Source organism: Trichophyton rubrum (assembly GCF_000151425.1).
Source record: "Trichophyton rubrum CBS 118892 genomic scaffold supercont2.2, whole genome shotgun sequence".
Lineage (NCBI taxonomy): Eukaryota > Fungi > Ascomycota > Eurotiomycetes > Onygenales > Arthrodermataceae > Trichophyton > Trichophyton rubrum.
In genome coordinates, this window is record NW_003456427.1 from 1,278,122 (window position 1) to 1,300,678 (window position 22,557).

The window sequence follows — 22,557 nt, forward strand, 5'->3', positions numbered from 1 at the left end:
CGATCCTGAAAATCAAAAATGAGCCAACCAACCGGTGCGCAGGCCGTTGCAAGAGCTCTCAAGAACCTCGGTGTTACTGTCATCTTCGGCCTGGTCGGCATTCCTGTTATCGAAATCGCCGAAGAAGCAATCAACCTAGGAATACGGTTTATCGCGTTCAGGAACGAGCAGGCGTGTAGCTATGCGGCAAGCGCATATGGATATATCACTGGGAAGCCAGGCGTTTGCTTGGTCGTGGGAGGCCCCGGAGTACTACATGCAATGGCGGGAGTATGTCTATTGTTTATGTATTACTCTCTCTTACAAAATCAACTGACTGGTTACTAGATTGGAAATTCAAATGTGAATGCCTTCCCGATGCTTATTGTGGCTGGATCGGCGGAGACTACTCTGGTAACTAAGGGAGGATTCCAAGAGATGGATGCGATATCGTTACTCACTCCGCATACCAAGCTGGCCGTCAGACCTATCTCGGTGGACTATGCCGAGAATGCCGTATATGACGCATACAGGACATGCTGGTACGGCCGCCCGGGAACAGCATTTGTTGATTTACCGGCAGATCTGATCCAAGGGAAGGCTACAGGGAGCTTGCCGTCCGCTGGCCTCCAGCTGGTTCATGCACCTCCGAAGCCTGCCGGTGACCCAAGTATCATTTTTAAAGTGGCCCAGCTTCTCAGATCAGCCCGGGCACCCTTGGTGGTGGTCGGTAAAGGATCTGCATATGCAAGGGCCGAAGAGTCCATTCGCAAACTGATTGACACTGCACGCTTGCCATTCTTGCCAACTCCAATGGGAAAGGGTGTTGTACCTGACTCTCATCCACTTAATACTTCTAGTGCACGGAGTGTTGCGTTGAAGAATGCAGATGTTGTCTTGCTTCTTGGAGGTAGGTTGAATTGGATACTACACTTCGGTGAAGCGCCTCGCTGGTCACCGGATGTCAAGATTATCCAGGTTGACATACATGCGGAGGAAATTGGTCGCAACTCTGGAAGCGGTGAACTGGGCATTGTTGGCGATATAGAGCTAGTGGTTGACCAGCTTATCAAATCACTGGGAGACTGGCACTATCAGCCACTTAATTCACCTTCCTCCTATCCTTCTCTTATATCTGCCTCTGCCACGAAGAATGAAAACAAGTCCCAGGAGAAGGCCCTTCAGGCCACGGCTGCTGGACAGTATCTAACCTTCCAACGCGCATTCCACATTATCAAAACGACCCTCAACTCACTCTCACCTCCAGAGAATGGAGGTATTGTCTACATATCTGAAGGTGCAAATACCATGGACATCTCTCGTTCCGCCTTCCCGCTGCAACATCCACGCCATAGACTAGATGCCGGCACATATGCTACCATGGGCGTCGGATTGGGATACATTATTGCTGCCCATGCAGCTTATAACCTGCCCCAACCACAAGGTACACTTGAGGCACAATCACCAAAGAAAATAGTCGCCCTAGAAGGCGACAGTGCGTTTGGATTCAGTGCAATGGAAGTAGAAACTCTTGCTCGACACCAAATTCCTGCCTTGATCTTCGTGATGAACAACTCCGGTATATACCACGGTGACACCAAGACAGAAGACGACTGGCGTAACATGCAGCAGGCCACGCTCTCAAACGAGACAACTTCGTCTTCCGCTGGTGATAAAAAGGGTCTTCGCTCGACCAGCCTTTCATACGAGACAAGATATGACCGTCTGGCAAGTGTGTGCGGAGGACAGGGTTTCTTTGTGCGCAATGAAAAGGAGCTAGAAGATGCGACAAGGTCAGGCTTCCTGGAGAAGCACAAGTTTACTATTGTCAATGTCATTGTCGAGCCTGGCATCGGCCAGTCTATCGAGTTCGGATGGCAAGCTGGCAAGAAAGATAAGACAGCACAAGCATCGAAGCTGTAGACACCTTTTGCCGGTGTACGCCTTCAAATTCTACCATTTTCTGTACATATAAAATGTATTCAGCCAGTTGATATCAACCAAGATGGGTATATATTAGAAATGAGTATAAAAAAAGACCCCCTTTCCCGGCCCGGCATGCAAGGATAGCTAGCTACAGCCAGCCAGCACCACCCATGATCAAACCAGGATCCCGCGGATTCAACACTCCTTAGCACCTTGCAGTAGTATCTTCGAGCCGCCTATTGAAATATATTTCCGGCAGACTGTCGACTTTGTCTCTATTCAATATGAGCAATTGACTGTCTGCTAAATAGCCGTCAATAAGACAATAAAGGCGGCTGACGTCACTGGCGATTGGCTGGAGGCCACATGTCATCTTCTGGACAAAAAAGAAACCATGCAAAAGAAATCTCAAGATAAAATAATAAAATAGTCTTAAAAGGAGGTTTTAACTGCCCGTCGAGCCACCGCTGCAAAGATGGCCTGACTTATAGACTTACCTCCTTGATCGAATATATAAAGCACGGTCCCTTCCGGCATTGCACCCTCGTTGGCCTCACCATCAATCCATCGTTTTTTAACTGACTAGTCTGTCGGGGCTATCTTGGAAGCTCCACCAAAGGCAGCAACTCAACAGGCGTATACACGCGATATCTGTGCTCGATACCTGGTCTGACAGGCAGTTTCAGACTGATCCTTTCGCTAGTCAAGATGGGCGGCGCTTCGAAGCTCTTTTACCTTGCTGTGTTTAGCCTCCTCGCCCCGGCTCACGGGGAGGACAGCATCAGCAGATCTAGATCGTGTGCAGTATGCAATTAGCCGCTTTACCCTGTCAATATATAGGTTCAACCATTTGCTAATGGAAGATGTTTTCTCTAGATTGATGCCAGGTCGACTGTCTCTGATGCCTGTGCCTCCTTCGCTACGTTTGACGGGCTGAATAACCAGATTAGACCGGTTCTCAAGTCCCTTACGCAGCATTCGGATTTCTTTTCCTATTACCGCCTAAACCTCTTTAACAAAGAGTGTCCGTTCTGGTCAGACGATGCTGGAATGTGCGGGAATATCGCTTGTGCCGTCAGTACGTTGGAGTCGGAGAAGGATATACCGTTGATATGGCGAGCGGAGGAACTGAGTAAACTAGAAGGCCCTAAGGCTGGACATCCGGGCAAGAAGCTGCAGAAGGAACGGCCGAAGGAGAAACCGCTGCAAGGCATGCTGGGTGAAGATGTCAAGGAGTCCTGTGTCGTGGAGTATGATGATGAGTGTGATGAAAGAGATTACTGTGTCCCTGAAGACGAGGGCGCCACAGGCAAAGGTGACTATGTGAGCTTGTTGGACAATCCGGAGAGGTTTACGGGATACTCGGGACCAGGAGCAAGACACGTTTGGAATGCAATTTACCGAGAGAATTGCTTTATCAAACCAATGCAAAAGTCACGGCTGATTCCAAACAACGTATTTGGAGCGCCAATGGGTTCACAACTGCAGGCCGTGGATGACTTCCGGCATGTCCTTGAAAGCCATGAGGTCAACCAAGTAGTCTCAGGGGCTGTACGTGATGAATTATACCCTCTAGACGATGAATGTCTTGAAAAACGTGTCTTCCACCGACTAATCAGTGGAATGCATGCGTCTATCTCGACTCATCTCTGCTGGGACTATTTCAACCAGACCACCGGGAAATGGGGTCCTAATATGCAATGCTTCAAGGAGAGGCTGCACACCCACCCAGAACGGATCGCCAATCTATACTTCAACTTTGGTGTCCTTACTCGAGCCGTTGCTAAACTACAAAAGCATCTTCAGGGCTATAGCTTCTGCATCAGCGACCCAGACCAGGACTACGAAACCAAGCAGAAGATGAATAGCCTCACGCAGATTTTGGCAACCCATCCTCAAATCTTCGATGAGACCACAATGTTCCAGGATACTGTTGCCAACGGTCTTAAGGAGGATTTCCGTAACAGATTCAGAAATGTCAGCCGAGTGATGGATTGCATTGGATGTGACAAGTGTCGACTCTGGGGGAAACTCCAGACGGCTGGATACGGTGCGGCACTGAAGGTGTTGTTTGAGTACGACGAGACCAAGAATGGGGAGAACCCTCCTCTGCGAAGGACCGAGCTTGTTGCCCTTGTCAACACCCTCGCCCGTGTGTCACATAGCCTGGAATCCATTCAAAAGTTCGAGGACATAATTAAGAACGAGATTGCTGCCAATGAGGCTGAGACGGCTAAGATCGAGAAACAAGATGAGCAGCCTATTTCGGAGAACATTGATGATGAGCCTGAGATATATACCCATTCGGATGGTGACGATGAATCACCGAGTATCATGACGATGATTAAACAGGAAGCTGCCCTCATATGGCGTGCCTATGTCTTCATCGTAAAAAGTTGGATCAACTTCCCTTTCTTAGCGTAAGTCACTCTTATATCTTGCTATACAGAGTACAAGCTAACATATAATTTGTATAGGTGGGAAATTATGGTATTAGAATTTAACCGTTTATGGAACTTTTGGCTTGGGTTACCAGTCCCACCGAAATCATGGGAGATCCATTTCCCTAATGTAGATGAGCTATAAACCACTGACTGCATTTGGCGGCACTATTATTGTTCGTTGTTAATGTTGTTTTTTTACATTCGGGATTGTATAAGTTTAATACCACTTCAGGATACCTAATGCATGTACTTTGGTTTATGAGACACCGATTCATTTCTATATAGATATTATACAAGCGGTAGACAAGCTTGGTCAATAAGAAAAATGTACGACGATGATCGATCCAAAAGCAATGTTTGCCAATCTACTCAGTTGAATATCGGAGGAAGTCCCTCGGCCTCCATGGCAGCCACGGTAGACGGGCGCTTCGAAGCTTCAACAACAAGAGCAGTAAGTTTCGGGTAGTCCGATTCCATAGGCAGCCCAATCTTTTGCCCCCATCGGTACATGGTAAGCAGGTATGCATCCACGATAGTAAACGAGTCACTAACAGCATGTACACCTTTGAGTTTATTGTCGATATACCGGAAAGATTCCTTGATAGTCGTCATGCCCATGGCCTGAAGTTTATGGTGATCTTCGGGATCGGCTGTGAAACGCTGCGGCCTCCAAAGCCCGGCAAAGGCCTGCCCGTGGAGCGTGCCTGATATATAGTTTGCCCACTCGATCACACGAACTGTATCCAGTGGCGTCTTGCCGAAGAGATGCTTTTCAGGAACAAGGTTTGAAATCGCCATCATGACCGCGGGGTTCTCGGTAATAATCTCGTTGTTAACCGATAGTGTTGGGATGCGAAGTTTGGGGTTAATAGCTTTGAATTCGTCGCTGTGGATGCTGTCGAATGCTACTTTGACTAGTTCGAAGTTCGCTCCGGCCTCTTTGAGGATGATGTGTGGAGCGAGGGAGCATGCTCCTGGAGCGTACCATAGTTTGGTGCTTGGAGTGGTGCTGGCCATAATACTGGCTTGTGTAAAGCTGAGGATAAAGTTAGAGCTTGAAGAATTGATATTGATCGTGAGCTGATAACCTAGGAGTGTTAGGTGTTGGGGGGTTTTTATAAGCCACGCTTCGTGATATAAATAGGTAGGCATACTGGTCCTGATTATGAATGCAGGTGCATTTATAAGCAGCTGAATGGATGCCGCTAGTAAGGCCGAAAACCCCGAGGCCGTGTTTTCGCTAAGCAGCTCGCTTCAAAACAGCCATACTTTCTGAGAATCTGGCATAATTTGAATGGCGGTGGAAAATGGCCTGATCCGTCATTTTTGGGACTCGCTGAAGATGGTTATCTGGAAGAGCTTTTGCTCTCCAAACATGTTCCTTCGTGGTGAAAACTCAACCTTTTGGTTGGCCTGTGATCTCAAGGTCACTTAAATCCGGATGTATTGACCGTTCGCAGATTACAGCGCTAGGTAAGGCTCGTAGCAAAGGGTATATATACGGAATCATAAGGACAAGGAGCATAACAGCCCTTCTCTGATGCAGTGGACCGGAGGGGACATCTTCACAGATGCATGCTCTAGTCTGTCCAAAATCCAGTTCCACGCCTTAGGCGCATATTTTGCGAAACTTTCCCATCAGCCTTGTGGTAATAATATGAAGAACAGATCCTTCGGTCACAAATCCACGACCATGGCGTTATTGCTAACCGGTGAGCATGCAGAGTAACCATCAAACGCCACTCTAGAGAGTCGGCTATTTCATCTGTGATAGACGGTGAGCAGCCCCTCTGTAGATCTTGGTAACGCCATCTCAACGGGTATAACCTGCAATCCGGGCACTTGCTGCGGTCCAATTCAGCTTCTTGGTATCAACATTCGACTTGCTTAGATTTAACAGCATAGTATATATACTAGCCCATCAACAGGGCACCCATGGTATATCTATCCTCCACTTCTGTCAGATCTGTGACTTGTTGATATCAACTTGTTGTCTTTTGATATAATCGATTGCATCTCGAGAAGAAAAGGAGGAGTTGCTACTTTAGGCTCACCGCCCGTTTATGCACGTGACCACCGTTCCTCCCGGAACTAAGTAATGCCGAGACCGAAGCATGTGACGCGGCGGCGAGTCATGGGACAAGGAACTTTTTTACATCCTCGGCTCGTTTTTCGGCGACGACGAAGAGAAAAGGGCGAGAAGGCGAAGAGAAGAAGAAGAAACGAAGGTTCGGCTCTCGTGAACGAAACCCCCATTATTCGATCTTCTTCTTCTTCCCCCGGGACACCTGCTTGTTGCTTGTTGCTCTAGACTGTGGATAGCCGACACGGTCTTTCTTTCTAGCGTTCGCATATATAGACACACCGCTCCCAGCCATTACAGAGCTGTTGGGCAGACTCGCACGTTGACGGGTGCGCCGCGGGTAAAGGGGGGCAAAAGGGACAGCATACAACAGACATACCACAGACTCCGCGATGGCATCTGTGTCGCCTCCTAAGCCGTGGGAGAGAGCAGCTGTTGCAGCTTCAGGTCAGTTCAGGAGAGAGTGATCCCCCTCGCAGCTGATATCAGAGTGATATCTACCAATATCAAAATCTTCAAGACACAGTGAGCTGACCTGGTTTACTATGGATATAGGCTCCTCTGTAGCCCAACGGGTTGTAACGGCCTCTGCTGCACCTCCGTCTTCTACTACCGCTGTTGCGCCGTCTTCTTCTTCCACTACATCTTCCTCCTCGGCACCCGAACTGCCATCCAGGCCCAGCGCGCTGAACGCTGTTGTTAACCAGACAGCCTCTACATACTCTCCCTATGGCGCATCAAGACTAGGCACGTCACCCTATACTGGCGGGTACAACAACTACTCCTCACCATATTCACGGTTTGGGGCGATGGGAGGCATGGGCTCGATGTACGGCGGCTACGGCGGGATGGGGGGGATGTATGGTAGTTATGGTGGGATGGGAGGAATGTATGGAGGCATACAGAACGGTGACCCCAACAGCTTGACGCATTCATTCAACCAGAGCACGCAGGCGACCTTCCAAATGATCGAGAGCATCGTTGGTGCGTTTGGTGGGTTTGCGCAGATGTTGGAAAGCACCTACATGGCCACCCATAGCTCATTCTTTGGTGAGTTGATAAGTCATGCCATAAACCGACATTTATGTCTTGAGGGGTCCAGTTGACTAACATGACGTAGCTATGGTATCTGTTGCAGAGCAGTTTGGGACCTTGAAGAACACGCTTGGTTCTGTCCTGGGTATATTCACACTCCTTCGATGGCTGCGGACACTGCTTGCCAAATTGACCGGCAGACCGCCCCCAGCTGACGCAACCGCCTTGACCCCGTCTGCCTTCTCTGCCTTCACTGGCAACAATGGAGGCGTTCCCGACGGCTCTGGCCGTCCCAAGCCTTCGAAGAAGCCCTTCTTCTTCTTCCTTGCCGCCGTCTTTGGCCTTCCCTATCTCATGTCAAAGCTCATCCGCGTCCTGGCTCGGTCACAAGAACAGGAAGCAAAACGACAACAGGAACTTCTCAACGAAGCCCAGCAGCAGGGATCCATTGACCCGTCCAAGCTCGACTTCTGCCGAGTGCTGTACGACTACTCGCCCGATACACAGGCCACTGGCGGAATTGACCTTGCAGTTAAAAAGGGCGATCTTGTTGCCGTACTGAGCAAGTCCGACCCAATGGGAAACCCATCCGAATGGTGGAGGTGCAGGAGCCGTGACGGCTCTGTTGGATACCTGCCAAGCCCCTATCTCGAGGCCATTCAACGCAGGCCACAGCAGCAAGCGATCACGGCTGGAGCCGCCAGCAGCACGAGCAGCGCCCCGGCTACGAGGACGAGTACCCTGGTTGGCAACGCTGCCGAGTCGCGAACGAAGAGCCTGACTGCATTGAAACAGGCTCCAGAGCCCGTCAAGGGAAAGCCAACTGACATCTCGCTGGAGAACTTCCAGAAGTCCAATTTCTACTCCTAAAACAAAAGGAACTTCCATTTTTTCGTCTAATCTTTTTCTTTTCTTTTCTTTTTTTTTTTTTTTCTCTCGGACGGTGTTAGTTGGTTATGAGGTCTTTGAGCGTGTTTGGCCTGGTGTTCGTTCAATTATTATTGCTAAATCCATATGTGTTATTCATATAAGCCGGTTGGTTGGGTGGGAAAACGGCTGCTGTGTATATATATATCAACCTCACATCATCAATTCATGACTGACTCTCATCATTCAACACAACCCGCAACGTACGATACCCCCATATCCACAACCCAATATTGAGATACAAGTCACTGTCTCGGTACCCACAGGCTGGAGCATGCATGTAACGAACTTCTCCCCGGCCACTCTGAAGCCAAAAAAGTACCCCCCTCCGGCGCTCGATCCCAACCCCTAACATGGGAGCCCCCTGGCCAGCGGGCTTTGCGCTCATCCAACAGAACCAATCGACTCTGGCCTGAACACGGCTGACGGCAGAACACTTTTCATGCGGACAGGAAGCCAAATAACCGCGTCCTCTCTCCTATCCAGGCTAGCCCGTGAGCGAAAATCCTGCACTAAAAGCTGCATGGCGGCGGGCCTCTGCAGCGTCACCTTGGGGTAAAGAGCGGAATTTATCCCAGGGAAAGGAAAGAAACCCGTTCATGGGCGCAGGCGGGATTCGAAATGATGCTTGCATGCTGTCCAGCCAGGGACCGAGTCATAGGGTGGCCTAATATATATATACGGGAAGCTGCGTTGGCGCTGTCAGGGCCGGCGTCAACATACTTATACGTATAACCCGCTATACTCCGTGCAGGGGGATTGCCAGCCAACCTTGATCCAGAATACACTATTTGATGCTGGGGATTCCTTGATCGAACGAAGAGCAGCCGGACAATTTTTTGTGCAGTTTCCCGCATTTTTTCATGCTGCGTGGTTGAAGTGCATATTCACAACGGAGATACATGCATGATGGCTTCCTCGTCCTCCAATCTGATATGTCTCCCTCTAGATCGATATCTAGAGAAGTTCGAATTGGCCCGAAGGCGCTTGATCGTCAAGCATAGAGTCGCCCGCGCTCTTCGAAAGGCCGAGAAAGCGTTTCGCAAGGCCAATCCAACATACGCGGACACTCTTCGATTGGACCATATACGCCGGATCGACTATACAGTCCTCGACAAAGAAAACCACATATATCTGGATTATGCCAGCTCAGGCATCCACAGCGAATCACAGCTGCAGCGTCGTTTTGAACTGCTGCGAAGCAACGTTTTTGGCAACCCGCATTCCATCAATCCAACCTCAAGCGCCATCACGAAGTTGGATGAACAGGCCAGAGCCAGGGTACTGTCCTTCTTCAGGGCCGACCCATCTGAATACATCGTCATCTTCACCATCAACACATCCAATGCACTCAAACTGATTGGAGAAGCCTATCCTTTCACCGAGGGAGGTGAACTGCTTCTGCTAAACGACAATCAGCCTCCCGTGATAGGGCTGCGAGACTTTGCCAGGAGACGGGGCGCGGCTGTCTCATATCTACCCGTTAAACAACCCGAGCTACGATGCGATGACGACGCGGTAAAGTCGGCCCTGAAACGCAAGGAGAGCATTGACGAGATCCCCGTCCGTCTCTTCGCCTTTCCCGCTCAGTCGAACTTTACCGGCGTCCAGCATCCTCTGGAGTGGATTGCCGAAGCTCAGGAGCAGGGATGGCATGTCTTGCTAGACGCTGACAATTATACCCCTACAAACATTCTGGACCTTTCTCGCTGGCACCCGGACTTCGTCAGCGTGTCCTTCTACAAGATGTTCGGCCATCCGTCTAGTGTAGGTGCCGTCCTGGCTCGCAGGGAGGCCTTTGCCAAACTGGGCCGTCCCTGGTTTGCCGGAGGTACTGTCTGGGGCAGCTCGGTCCAGGCAAACGGACATATGTTGCTGGGAGACAACGAGGGTTTTGAAGACGGTACTATCAACTTCCTTTCCCTTCCCGCCATCCGCATAGGCCTCAATCATATAGCCGGCATAGGCATGGAAGCCATCCATACCCGCGTCAGCTGCCTTACCAACTGGCTGCTCAAAGAGCTTAGCGGTTTAACCCACACCAACGGGGAGCCTCTGGTGGTGATATATGGCCCATACACCTCCGACTTGCCTCGTGGTGGTATCATCGCCCTCAACTTCGTCGACATGAAGGGATGTCTGGTCGATGAGGACCTAGTTGCCCGCCGAGCTGCTGCGCGCAACATCACATTGCATGTTGGGTCTGCCCTTCAGCCAAACACGGAAACATCTGGTGCTGTCGAATGTGATTCTCCGGATGCGATACAGAAAGTACCCGGAGAGAATCGGGAGCGCAAAAAGACGACAGAAAGGAGAAGGGAGAGTGAAACTTCCTTCAACGAGGTCGGCCTGCCCACCGGTGGCTTCATTCGCATCTCCCTTGGCCTGGCATCTAATTTCTCTGATGCCTTCGAGTTCGTTCAGTTTGCATCTACCTTCCTCGACACGATTCCTATTGACGATGCTCGCACCGCCTGAGATACGATTTATGACATTAATGACAATATTTGGAGATGAAAGTCAAGAGACATTGCTTATGACTTGTTCGTGCGGCCATCTGTATTCATGGACGGCCTTTTGCTTGCAATTGTACTATCCTCAGGCAACTCGATGTTGTCTGATACGACTAATGTTCCATCTTGTTTTGTAGCAGGCCTGAGTGAGATTGAAATGTGCTATCATATGATTGATTTACTATATTTTGATAGTTCATTGGTTTTCTTTGATAGAAAAATGCTAGATCAACATGTTATTAATCCAAACAGCATTGAACACCCTTACACTTCTAAATTTCACAGTGATATTAATACATTAAAACAAAGAAACTGTACATTTGGCATCAGACTTCCTACAAAGAAATTCCTCAAGTGTTTGACTTGCTCGAGCCTGCGTTGCTTGCATGAGCGAGCAAGAATTTACAGCATGTAAGCGTATACTTGCAAGCGCGGGTCCAAGTCTCATCACTCTGGTTGAAACCAAGTCTTATGCTTGCGTCACCAATCTTATCACGCTTGATCTCATACGGCAGTTTGAGACCTGTGACTTGCGTTGAATTTTGACGTCGTGGCGTGTTCCCCGGTCTAGAAGCCGAAGGCTCTGCGGGAGTGGATATCGAGGTTGGAGTCTTTTCGACCTGATTACCTAGCTGCCGGAGACATTCGAGAAAGGCAACCATACCTGCATCGAATCGGCGATGCATCCACGGTAGATTTAGCGGCAATTCACCAGAAGAAAAAAGGTCAAGGGGAGTGATTTTGGGTTGTATCTTGTTTTGTGCCCCGTTTGCTCCGTCCTGCCGATTCGTAGATTGAGATTGAGACTGATTTGGTTGAGGGTATTCGATCTTGTCGATCCTGGACGTCGAGCCCATAGGTCGTAGCTTGTATCCTTGGAACTGAAAGCCTATCCGTTCGGCAATGGTGGCAAGAAGAAGTACAGTTTGACCCCAGGCAGCGTTTGTCTCTGACCATTCGACGGGCTGGCTAGCAAGTCGCCCGAGTCGTAGCCCATTAATGGTGCCAAAATAGCCGTCGTGGCTAATACAGAATGCATCGTTAAACAAGTTTGTCCGTTGTAGGCGTTCAAGCTGCCGGGAGTCGTGATCGTATTTCACATTTAAAGCGTCCCGCTCATTTTGGAACTCAGTTAGCGTCAAGGCAAAGGCATTACGATCATGCCAGAACTTCTGCTCTTCCAAGTCTAGTTGTCTTGACTCTTCCTCTAACTTGGCGATCTCTCTATCCACTGCCCTCTTTTGGTTCTCCAATGCAATTAACTGGCCAAAGGCCTCGGCTTCTGCTTGAAGGGTTACCTCCAGCGTTTCCTTCACAGCCGCCATCTCATCCGCTGATGGGATAGAGGTATTCAGACTCTTGAGAAATGAGATGTATGCATCCCGCTCCTTTGTGGCTGTTGCAAGTTGGCTCTGCAACCCCTCAACTAGCATTTCTGTACAGTCAGTACATATAGGATGATCAATATCTGACCGGGCAGATACTATCTCAAATATCCGCGCCGTCCGCTCTACCTGGTCTGCAAATAATGTTTCGTGGCTTTGTGGTTGAACACCCGAGGTCTCCTGTCCCTTGTGTCTCCCCATCAGCTGTTGACTGGGTCCGTTTGGCTGGTAAGACGAGGTGTGTAAGGACTCATTCAGCATTACAAAGGACATTCCAGACGCTGGATCCTGCGCTCCGGACTCAGAAGTACCTCGTCCATGCCGTGATGAGGCCGGTATCTCTTTTTTATAAACCGGGGAGGTTACGCGCTGCGACGCTTGATCATATCGTTCTTTGCGCTCTGGAGGGTACGAGGGTCGCGAGCGAGCCAGACTAGCTGGCTTTAGAGTAGATTTTCCTGTAGAGCCTGTTGGAACAGTTAGATCATACCATATAGTGGTCCATGGCGCTGTAGCTCAACTTACCTACTAGAAGATCGTATGCTGCTGGGTTAAGCTCCTCAAGAGAACTATCCAGCTTGAGAGGCGTGCGGCATTTCTGGCAATACATGATTCCAGTTGTATTTCCCGGAGAGCATGACTGTTATACAGGATTCACAGAGAATTCCAGCTACATGCTGTTGTCGTAGATGGCGGGAGTAGCGGTAGTCGCAGGAGGCGCTTGTAGTTTGAGCTTTGGACGTTTTGGCCCTATGACGACGTTTGCTCTCTTGGCGTGTGATTTAACTAATTATTTACTTCGTTCGTGGTGTTCGACCAAGCGAAGCAGAAACATGTGGATGGCAGCACAACGAGAAAACAACGAAGGGTTTGTTTCGCTCTTTCACAAGTGTTCCTCATCTAGAACTTGTTTGTGCTGGTACGACTTTACAGCAAACTGCAATGCGCTGGCGCATAGTGGTACCTATTTACGGAGATGTCACCACCAAGCAAACGTCGCCGGATGGACGGTCAGTTCAGTTCAAACGACGGCCTTTTTCCCGATTTCGATGTGAACCAAGCTAGAAAGGCGAACGATCTGCGGCTAAAGTCTCGATTTGAGTCCATATTCGAGAAGTACGGGAAGGATTTCAGCTCCGTTGGCGACGAGATAGATTTGGCCAAAGGGACAATAGTTGTGGACAATGGACATCTCACGGAGATGGGAGATGAACACGACGTTGGGAGAGGACTATGGGATGATTTTCACCCGGAAGATGAGAGCGAAGCAGAGGAAAATCCGGCAGACCAGAATACTCAGCAGGCGGCGGACAATACAGGGGATCCTGAAACGGGGAATACATTTTTCAAAGAATGGGTGATTCAAGATGATTACGATGCTACAACTGGAAAGGAGGAACAGTCTGCTACAGTCGAGGTAATATCTTCATCTATTCACCCAGAAAATTCCCCATCTGTGGAAGATTTGAAAACGCCACAAGAGCCAGTTAATATACCAAGTCCTCAAGCTATTGAAAGCGAGAACATTGTATGCTGTGGAGACTCCAAAGGTCACGAAGACAATAAGATTGCTGGAGAGTCCTTGTGGGAGGCACCTCCGCTGCCAACAACTGCCCTATCAGCCAGCTTAGAGGATATGACAATCACAACGACCCAGCGTCTTGAAAGGATGCCTTCTCCAGACCACAACAGATCAATATGGGCTGCACCTCGCTCAAGACGCAGGCGGCTACCCCATATCAACAAGCCAAAACACCCTTCAAAGAAATCCGCAACATTCAAGTCAAAGTTGGCCTTCAATGATTCCGATTCAGATGACCCCATTCAGGACCATACACCCATAGCCTCTACTCCTAGGCGCCCTGCTACTTTTAATTCTGTTACCCCAGCCAAGGATACCATGGTTCGAACGCTTATTGAGTCTAAAGATATATATATTTCACCGCAAAACGACCCAACCGCCACTATAGCGGAAAATGATACCAATGGTGTCACTATTAGAGAACCGGAAACAATGGCCAATGTTACCATAGATACCCCTATGACTACCAAGAAGAAAAATCCTGAGACTCCAATACATCAACCCATTATAGATCCTGATAGTGACCCCGATCTAGCCGTCGACACACCTATTGCAGACCCAGGCCCCGAATCGAGCTCTGTTAATGGAAGCCCAAGGGCTGAAATAACGACCTTAAGAGGCTCGTCTGAAAATCTCACCCCTCAGGAGGTAAAAACATTAGTCACTTTACGGTTAGCTAAACGGAAGCCCTGGCGCGAAGTGTCCTTGGCTATTCCCTCCCGGTCATCAGCTCAACTTCGACAGTGGTATTATGCTTTCTGTAAACACATCAGTTACAATTTATCTACCTCATTAACGTGGACGGATTCAGATCGAGAGGCGCTTGCATCTCTTAAGCTAGATACTGATAATTCATGGGATACCGTACAATCTAAATTTCCAACGAGGAACTTAGTGGATTTACAGCATGAATGGATCAAGATTTGCGTAGGAGAAACGATCTGGCAAAGTTGGGTCAATTCAAAATCTCCCAGAAAAGCGAAAAAGCGGCCATTTACGCAGGATTCATTGCTTCAAACACCAACTCGACCTTCTGTCACAGTTCCTTCCCCACTACGGCTTAGAACCGGTTCCAGTAACTCTTCGGTGCATCTGACAGTGGAAGATTCTCCACCTGATGCTGCAGCAGGTACAAACAATCGGGAAGAAAGTCCCGATCCTCTATCCAAAGCTTTCGAAAGAGCATGGCATAGCTCCGGTTTGTCTAGTGTGCAGATCAGCACGCCACCAAGGGCTTCTGGCTCACCAAAGAAGCATCTCTTATCAAGTGGTAAGACCCGGAGCGCTGTTGTACAAAGAGGTGGTAGGTAATGCGTCCTCTTCTGGCACAATTTGGCCCCAATATTCTTGAAAATAACGGGTAACTGCTGAGGCAGCTGATAACCCAACAGGCGACCGGGTATCAAATGATGTCGCTTGCTCTTCACTCCTTAGCATTAAGAACGTCCTCAAGCTTAGTGCCGACGGCTCCTCCAACGTTGCCTGCCTCTGCCCAGAACTTTGACAAATGTCTGGTTCCAGAATCACAGAGGATTGTCACAACTCTATGGCCAGGGCCTAGCTTTAGAGCCGTTTTAACGGCAGCAAAACCTGTGCAGATAAATGAGTTAATACTTCCAGTCAAAATATATATTACGGCAAGTAAAGACCTACAATTTACAGCACTGCTGCTGCCAATGAATATACCATCCTTCTCCACCAGCCAACGTGCCATTGCAACGGCTTGTGCATCAGTGACTCTTACAGCGTCATCCACTAGCTCTCGGCCAGCTTCAAAATTTGCAGTGACCCGATTAATCCCTATTCCTTCCACAATAGAGTCGACTTGCTGCCTCCTCCTTGTACCTTCCCTTTCTTTTGTGTCGAACATCACGCCGTAGCGGACTCTGTTATACAGTCCACTGCCTTGAGGGTCCGCAAGGACGACGGTCATGTTCGAGACTCGAGGTTTCAGATACCGTGCAACTCCAGAAATGGTACCTCCCGTTCCAGCGCCGGCAACAAATGCGTCCAGCTTACCCTCGCACTGTACATAGATTTCTGGTCCTGTCGTTCGATAATGGGCTTGCCAGTTGGCAGAATTCTCAAACTGGTCTGCAAAGAAACCCCGGCTTTGTTTAGCAGCAGCATCCGAGGCCATGGCCTCTATATTTGGCTTTTCGAATGGCGAAGATTCACGCGAAGGTTGTTCCGCCTGTCCGTGGGAATGCGCCAGACTCCTAGCCCTGTTGACAAAGTGGCCGGTTTCTACAATGGGAGCCGGGGTAACTCTGTCAACGACCGCCCCCAGTTTAAGGAGCAGGTTTGATTTTTCTGTCGATTGATCCGATGGCATGCAACTGTATAGGATATGTGAATATAATGTGCTTTGCCAGAGAAGGTATGATCATTGATTCCATACATATGTGCTAGGTATCCTCTTGCTCTTGCTAGGGTGGCAAGGGATATTCCTGTAGATCCTACAGTGCCTTCATAGATAGCATCTCCCACAAATGGAGTAAGAAGGCTATTCGCTTCAGCCTAGTCCACGGTATCAGCACAGAAGTATTGGTCTGGAATAGGTTTTAACCTAACCTCCTGTATCATACTTAACGCAACGCGGTCCTTAGGACTCCCTCCAGCGCCATTCAAAAACTGTTGGATGAAATTAGGAATCGGCTATAATAAAAAGGGTTATATTCAAGCAAACGAAACATTCATCTTACCTCTGCTTTCGCTAGTATCTCACATCCTGTCGCCTCTGATAGAGATCGGATACGGACCATAGGGGTGTTTCCGATGCATCCTTCAATGCCGTCCACTATTGGGGGAGGCTGTGGTTTCTTTGGGAGCCCATGGTATTCTATTCCGTTGGCTATCGAGAGTTCATTCATTGCATCTTTGCTTCCAGGTACTGTCCGGCTTATTAGTCCCTCAGAGCGAAGGAGTCTATCAATTGCGATGGTGCATATAGCTCCTGTTGCGAAAGCAGCAGCCACATAAATGGGCATGCGAGATGACGCTTCCATCCTGAAAAGAATTGACTTAATATTTCTCTCCCTACCTCGACCTTCATAGACGTTTCAGCATCCTCTGTAGAGAAACCTGAAGATGTTCAAACTTAACTCTTCATTGGTGGTGGTGGTGGAAATCATGGATGGTTGAAGCTCGGACCATCTTGTTCTCTCCTCCGAAACGAAAAACATCGAACTTCGAGCTCAAACAACCATCTTTGCTTTTGACAAGCAATGGATTCGCCGGTTGTCTCGCACCTCTTCCGCCAGCTATTCCGGCATCAGGCGACGCGGTCTTTATCTTATTCCCAGCCATTGCGGGCTCAACGCTCGTTACAGCCATGTTCGTGTGGACATCAGCAGTCGCGCTATGCGTCCAGGAAGCTTGGGAGCCGACGAAAAAAGGAGGACGAAGACGACACGATATGGAGGCATAGAATAGACCATTTCCCGAAGGACATGTCGCAGGAGCTCAGAGATTATCCGTTGGTTACCGCAGTAGAACTGCGGAACCGCCGTGAACGGCCGAGAAGAGTGAAAATGTTGACAAGAGATTTCATCGAGGGTATGGACCCCAAAATTGAAAAGATCATACAGCTTTCAACCGCCGCTCAACAAGTCTATTCTGTCAATTGCTAATTTCATCTTCTTTAGACAGCCTATACAACCCGCATTACGGCTACTTCTCGAAGCACGCGACTATCTTTTCGCCTGGCGAACCTTTCGATTTCAATAACATCGAGGATGGACCTACATTTAACAAACTGTTAGACCAGCGATACGTGGAATTCGAAGATAAGCTTGATGAGACAAATTACGATGAAACCAGACAGTTGTGGCACACGCCCACTGAGCTCTTCCGCCCTTATTATGGGGAAGCTATCGCCCGGTATCTCGTTACGAACTATAAGTTGACACTGTTTCCATACCATGATTTGATAATCTACGAGATGGGAGCCGGAAACGGTACGATGATGCTCAATATTTTGGACTACATCCGAGATGTTGAGCCGGAAGTATATCAAAGAACGAAGTACAAGATCATCGAGATTTCGAGCAGTCTCGCCAATCTGCAACAGCAGAATCTTAACCACTCCATTCATGCCGGTGGCCACGGCGGCCATGCTGAAATTATCAATCGGTCGATATTCGATTGGAATACTTACGTTCACTCTCCATGTTTTTTCCTAGCATTGGAAGTCTTTGATAATTTTGGTCACGACGTGATCCGTTATGACATGGAGACTGGGCAGCCCAGGCAGGGATGTGTTCTAATCGACTCTGACGGGGAATTTTATGAATATTATGTTCCGGACTTAGATCGTTCAGCCGCTCGATTCCTGCGTGTTAGGCAAGCAGCGGCCCGCCGACCGTTTACCACCCCACTAGGACCCCGGTTGTGGCGCAAGTTGCAGACAGCGCTTCCGTTTGCACCCAATATGACACTGCCAGAGTATATTCCAACTCGACTAATGCAATTCTACGATGTTTTGCATGATTATTTCCCGGCCCACCGTCTTATTGCGAGTGACTTCAACTCTCTCCCGGACGCCGTGCCAGGTTTCAATGCTCCGGTTGTCCAAACTCGATATCAAAGAAGGAATGTTCAAGCAACAACTCCATATGTAAGTGGTCTCTGCAACTTATTCTCGGGTATAATGCTCACCCAGCTATTTCTTCAGGTACATCAAGGATATTTTGATATATTCTTTCCCACTGATTTCAATGTCATGGAGGATGTGTATCGGGCGATCACCGGTAAACTAACACGGCTAACGGGCCATGATGACTTCATGAGGCGTTGGGCATATCTCGAAGACACTCAAACGAAGAACGGCGAGAACCCCCTCCTAGGTTGGTATAAAAATGCCAGTGTGATGATAACTGTATAACACGGAATACTTTCCCAATTTTTTGAATATACTCGGTGATGAGGTGTATTATTATTGTGCAGCCTTCAAATAATTCCCGGTATAGTAAGTCATAATAACAAATATATGATTTTAATCAAAACATTTCACACTATGGATAGTGAATAGTTATTCATATCCACAATGGACAGCTGATACGAAGATGTTGGATTCAACACCTTGATGATAGTAAAATTATTGACTTAGAGTTCATTATGATAACATTTATTATATTAGGGGAAAGTATGTTACATATTCGGACATCAAGGTATTAAGATATACTAGGTATATAAACATTTTCGTGGACGCTGAACTTTCCCCTTTTCCCTTGCCCGGATATTTATAGGCATTATATACAAAGAAATGTCTAAGTAGATGGAAAGCAAGAACAAATAACAGTTAACAGGCAAACGTGCTAGGGAATACGGGACGAGCGACTACAAGCGGCTATTAACATCACGCTTCTTGGAAGCAGACTCGGCAGCCTCGGCTTCCTCACGCTCAATAGATCTAGCGCGCTTGCGCAACAGCCGACGACGCTCGATGTCATCCTGGTTATAGTACGGATCCATTAGAGTATCGCCATCTCCGTAATTCTGTTCAACATTAGCCAGTTGTCTTGACAAGAGTCAAGTGTATGAAGGTATGGTAGAGTGACTATACTTACATATCCTGCACTGCGCTGGAGATGGGCAGGGGCTTCAACCATCACGTTGGTACGCGGATAGAAGCTAAGAAATCGATCCGTAAGGTCTCTGGATCCTGGAGGGGAAACAGCATCTCCATCTGATGGGGAATGCTGGGGGAGACTACCGGTATCTCTGTCGCTCGACGTGGCATTGAGCGCTTCCTGGTTTAACCGAAGCGCTTGGACGGGAGCACGGTCAGGGAGTGCGTTCCTCTCCCTCGTGACCGGATCGTACGGCCCTTCATGATGGTAGAGGCCGGCCACATTGTCCAGACGATCAATACGGTCTGGCTGAATATGCGGGCTAGGTGTAATTTGTCCGGGGCCTGAGTCTTGCTCTCTCTGCAAGCGAGCGCTGCGCAGTCTCACACTCTCCGGTGAGGCATAACGTTGACGCCGGACAGATGAAGGGCCTTCAGGTTGGTTCAACTGTCGCCCACGCGTGGGTTCATCTTCAGACACAAACGCAAGCACAGCAGGGACAGCGAAGAAGCGACGGCGAGCAGGGATAGCCTTGTGGCACATTTTCGAGCTTTTTCTGCAGCAATAACCCTATTGCCAAGGCTAGAATATGTAGAACAGTTCGCTTTAGGAATATAGGATATAATGTATGAGTCTAGCGTGTTTTTATAGCCAGTGACTAGTAATCAGAGCAGAAGTGGGTATGGATAAGTGTGGAAGAAAATATCTGCGAAGCCAGCTTTATACCTGCCTGGGTGGCATGGTGTCCTGCAAATTTTGCATAACTCTACTGCTCTTGCCCCAAGATGTCATCAACCAAGCCATAGTTCACCTCCGTTGATGTCAGGTAGGGTCGATGGTTGGATGATACAATCGTCTGGTGAGATTTTTTGTAAGATGCATCCATGGATTGGGAAATGTATATCGACAAAAACAACGTCATTGACTTTCCTGACATATGATTGGCTAGGGGGCGCGCCTAGCAAAGCTTAGTCATTAAGGGTCCGAGCCGCAGGTGGGTATCACGTGCATTTTAAGTGATTACTCAGCAGTTAGATTCAACGTCAGTGAAATTCATGAAAGTATCAAAGCAAAGGAAAGAAAGGTAACGTCTATTGAGGTGTTAGCCAAAACCAATGAGAAATAAATATCAACATGATAGAACCACTCAGAGAACCTGCTGTACTAATATTTTGTTTGTTCATCGACACTCGGCCGTAATGGTCTCCGAAAATCCCCCCACATGACTATACCCAAGTCATTGAAATGCTGGGGGGATCATATTCTAAATGTTACCGACTTATCGTCACGGAATTCCTGCTGTTTGAAATAACGTTCACCAGAGCAGCTATTGCGACATGTTAGTGAGGATCATGTCAGACTGGCCACGGTCATATTTTCCTACCTCCAATGAATCAGTCCCATGGCAACGTCCTTGCACCCTTTGGTAAAGGAGCCGGCGAGGATTTCGGGTATTTCGAGATTCTTATTTTCGCCTCCCTTTTGAAACAGGTGTTCTACCACACGTATACCTTTGACTTCGTCTTTTGCCATTTGGAAGCTAGTTTGCATTGCTGTGTCGCAGTCTAGCCCATAGTTCATCATAATGACAGGGATAAGGTTCTCGATTTGGTTGTCTCTCTAGAAGTGGCAAAGGTTAGATGGGAGGCAAGAACGATAATCGAAGAAGAGCAACTAACTGCTTCCTTTCGCATAGATAGCATGTCGTTTGTGCTACTCTTTCGTTTAGCATACTAGCACTCGGAAGGAGCATGCATGAACTTACATATGGACAACATATGATGTTTGTCTCCACAATGCCGCAAATGCTGGATCTTTCAAGTGTTCCATCGAGATATCAATACCGTAGGCGAAACTATGTCGCTTAGTATAGGCCTATGAGCAGGTATAATTCACTAGTCACATACGGGAGAGTGGCCAGCACGGGATAAACCCCTGCCGTAAGGTCTCGCCTTTGCCAGTATTCTGCTAACGAAGGGACCTTTCCTTCGTGGAAAATGGAGTCAATTGTGTCGACGCTAGCTACGTATCGTAGCATCTTGTCGAGGAATACTTCGCGCACATCTGAACAATCCTCCCTGTCAGAATATGATCTGAAGTCTGAAGCTTTTATTCATGCAATAAAAGAAAGAAGAGAAAAGAGAAACATACTTTTGCTACATGTTTTGCGGATGTGTTGGCCAACTTCATTCCAGCAGAGTAACGCCTTTTGTTGTTCCTGGGGAAATTCTGACAAATCCGGTTGTTCCCCGATCTCCAACAGGTGGTGCTGGAAATACTCCTTGCTCTTTTTCAAGTAGCTTGCTACACCTTTTGCATCATAAGTCAAGGATCCACAATCGAACTCTAAAGCCACATATCCTTGGTCAGTTATCATATAGTCCTCTCAATTAGGGGTATACATACGATCGTCCCAAATAAAGTACTACGTCAAATAATTAGCAAGGTTCACAAGTGTCTTCAAGAGTCAAGCGATACTAACCCATGCAAAAGATTTAGCGACTGTGCATAGCTTGTCGAATGATACGTCCGCACAGATAATCGCTGCGAAAATAGTAAAATCGGCCTTTTTCAACTTCATGCAAGTTTGCGGGTCATCAACCCAGCTACTATAGTGAGAAAATGTCTCACATCAATTGAATATATAGAAAAGAGTGCTTACATGTCAAGCCAAGGGTTGATAACTTCGTCACGGGCTCTTGTATACCCTTCATGCAATTTCGGGGACCACTCTGGGAATAAGCTGTACAAGCTTGGGATAGAGACCTTCTGGCCTTTCAGGGCGTTTCGGAACCCCTGATGGGGCAAAAGGGTTTCCGGCGCTGTAGTAGCTTTATTCAAGGCACCCTTTTTATAATGGCTCTTATCAGGTGCACGGATCGCGCCAGTAAGGAACTGGAATATATGACTTTGGTACTGTCAATCACTTATCCACAGACTTTTAGAGAGTAAAGAAAGGACTTGGGGAGGTGCAGATGAGACGTACTACATTGAAGCGAAAAACGTATTCACTGAGTTGACGAAGTAACTGCAGACGTGCTCAACGATCCTTTGCTTGGACGAGGATTGGAAAACAAGGCTGTGGATGAATAAATGGGAAGACGGATATT

The 22,557-nt window shown here is 48.2% G+C and overlaps 11 protein-coding genes across 14 annotated transcripts; 6 read left to right on the forward strand and 5 right to left on the reverse strand.

Moving 5' to 3' along the window:
- Window positions 1-18: 18 nt before the first annotated feature.
- TERG_02039 (uncharacterized protein) lies at window positions 19-1,902 on the forward strand (the record flags this gene model as incomplete). The annotated part of the gene is made up of 2 exons (XM_003237269.1): window positions 19-270; window positions 328-1,902. The coding sequence occupies 2 exons, from the start codon at window positions 19-21 to the stop codon at window positions 1,900-1,902; spliced, it is 1,827 nt and encodes a 608-aa protein (XP_003237317.1).
- Window positions 1,903-2,613: 711 nt separating this feature from the next.
- On the forward strand, window positions 2,614-4,491 carry TERG_02040 (uncharacterized protein; the record flags this gene model as incomplete). 3 transcript variants are annotated; one of them, XM_003237270.1, is made up of 3 exons in its annotated part: window positions 2,614-2,709; window positions 2,782-4,325; window positions 4,383-4,491. In XM_003237270.1, 3 exons carry the CDS (start codon window positions 2,614-2,616, stop codon window positions 4,489-4,491), a joined length of 1,749 nt encoding a protein of 582 aa, XP_003237318.1. The 3 variants fall into 3 exon arrangements, with proteins under 3 accessions (XP_003237318.1, XP_047605564.1, XP_047605565.1); XM_047749368.1 differs by lacking the exon at window positions 4,383-4,491 and having other exon boundaries at window positions 2,782-4,329; XM_047749369.1 differs by lacking the exon at window positions 2,614-2,709 and having other exon boundaries at window positions 2,956-4,325.
- A 227-nt stretch (window positions 4,492-4,718) lies between these two features.
- TERG_02041 (uncharacterized protein) lies at window positions 4,719-5,366 on the reverse strand (the record flags this gene model as incomplete). The annotated part of the gene is made up of 1 exon (XM_003237271.1): window positions 4,719-5,366. The coding sequence occupies one exon, from the start codon at window positions 5,364-5,366 to the stop codon at window positions 4,719-4,721; it is 648 nt and encodes a 215-aa protein (XP_003237319.1).
- Window positions 5,367-6,586: 1,220 nt separating this feature from the next.
- On the forward strand, window positions 6,587-8,388 carry TERG_02042 (uncharacterized protein). 2 transcript variants are annotated; one of them, XM_003237272.2, is made up of 3 exons: window positions 6,662-6,879; window positions 6,988-7,482; window positions 7,553-8,388. In XM_003237272.2, the coding sequence occupies exons 1-3, from the start codon at window positions 6,825-6,827 to the stop codon at window positions 8,335-8,337; spliced, it is 1,335 nt and encodes a 444-aa protein (XP_003237320.1). In that variant the 5' UTR covers window positions 6,662-6,824; the 3' UTR covers window positions 8,338-8,388. The 2 variants fall into 2 exon arrangements, with proteins under 2 accessions (XP_047605566.1, XP_003237320.1); XM_047749370.1 differs by having other exon boundaries at window positions 6,587-7,482.
- A 730-nt stretch (window positions 8,389-9,118) lies between these two features.
- TERG_02043 (uncharacterized protein) lies at window positions 9,119-10,872 on the forward strand (the record flags this gene model as incomplete). Its single annotated transcript, XM_003237273.2, has 1 exon — window positions 9,119-10,872. The coding sequence occupies exon 1, from the start codon at window positions 9,301-9,303 to the stop codon at window positions 10,870-10,872; it is 1,572 nt and encodes a 523-aa protein (XP_003237321.2). The 5' UTR covers window positions 9,119-9,300.
- Window positions 10,873-11,257: 385 nt separating this feature from the next.
- Window positions 11,258-12,902, reverse strand: TERG_02044 (beclin 1; the record flags this gene model as incomplete). Its single annotated transcript, XM_003237274.1, has 2 exons — window positions 11,258-12,759; window positions 12,818-12,902. 2 exons carry the CDS (start codon window positions 12,900-12,902, stop codon window positions 11,258-11,260), a joined length of 1,587 nt encoding a protein of 528 aa, XP_003237322.1.
- Window positions 12,903-13,268: 366 nt separating this feature from the next.
- On the forward strand, window positions 13,269-15,185 carry TERG_02045 (uncharacterized protein; the record flags this gene model as incomplete). The annotated part of the gene is made up of 1 exon (XM_003237275.1): window positions 13,269-15,185. The coding sequence occupies one exon, from the start codon at window positions 13,269-13,271 to the stop codon at window positions 15,183-15,185; it is 1,917 nt and encodes a 638-aa protein (XP_003237323.1).
- A 112-nt stretch (window positions 15,186-15,297) lies between these two features.
- TERG_02046 (uncharacterized protein) lies at window positions 15,298-16,882 on the reverse strand (the record flags this gene model as incomplete). The annotated part of the gene is made up of 5 exons (XM_003237276.1): window positions 15,298-15,464; window positions 15,528-16,213; window positions 16,276-16,394; window positions 16,449-16,508; window positions 16,580-16,882. 5 exons carry the CDS (start codon window positions 16,880-16,882, stop codon window positions 15,298-15,300), a joined length of 1,335 nt encoding a protein of 444 aa, XP_003237324.1.
- A 444-nt stretch (window positions 16,883-17,326) lies between these two features.
- On the forward strand, window positions 17,327-18,759 carry TERG_02047 (uncharacterized protein; the record flags this gene model as incomplete). Its single annotated transcript, XM_003237277.2, has 3 exons — window positions 17,327-17,432; window positions 17,522-18,492; window positions 18,550-18,759. The coding sequence occupies 3 exons, from the start codon at window positions 17,327-17,329 to the stop codon at window positions 18,757-18,759; spliced, it is 1,287 nt and encodes a 428-aa protein (XP_003237325.2).
- Window positions 18,760-19,214: 455 nt separating this feature from the next.
- On the reverse strand, window positions 19,215-20,399 carry TERG_02048 (uncharacterized protein; the record flags this gene model as incomplete). Its single annotated transcript, XM_003237278.2, has 2 exons — window positions 19,445-20,399; window positions 19,215-19,373 (listed from the first exon to the last, which is right to left on the reverse strand). Exons 1-2 carry the CDS (start codon window positions 19,988-19,990, stop codon window positions 19,215-19,217), a joined length of 705 nt encoding a protein of 234 aa, XP_003237326.1. The 5' UTR covers window positions 19,991-20,399.
- A 305-nt stretch (window positions 20,400-20,704) lies between these two features.
- Window positions 20,705-22,438, reverse strand: TERG_02049 (uncharacterized protein; the record flags this gene model as incomplete). Its single annotated transcript, XM_047747853.1, has 10 exons — window positions 20,705-20,774; window positions 20,832-21,067; window positions 21,127-21,160; window positions 21,213-21,302; window positions 21,355-21,511; window positions 21,599-21,793; window positions 21,854-21,872; window positions 21,930-22,053; window positions 22,110-22,355; window positions 22,434-22,438. The coding sequence occupies 10 exons, from the start codon at window positions 22,436-22,438 to the stop codon at window positions 20,705-20,707; spliced, it is 1,176 nt and encodes a 391-aa protein (XP_047603819.1).
- Window positions 22,439-22,557: the final 119 nt, after the last annotated feature.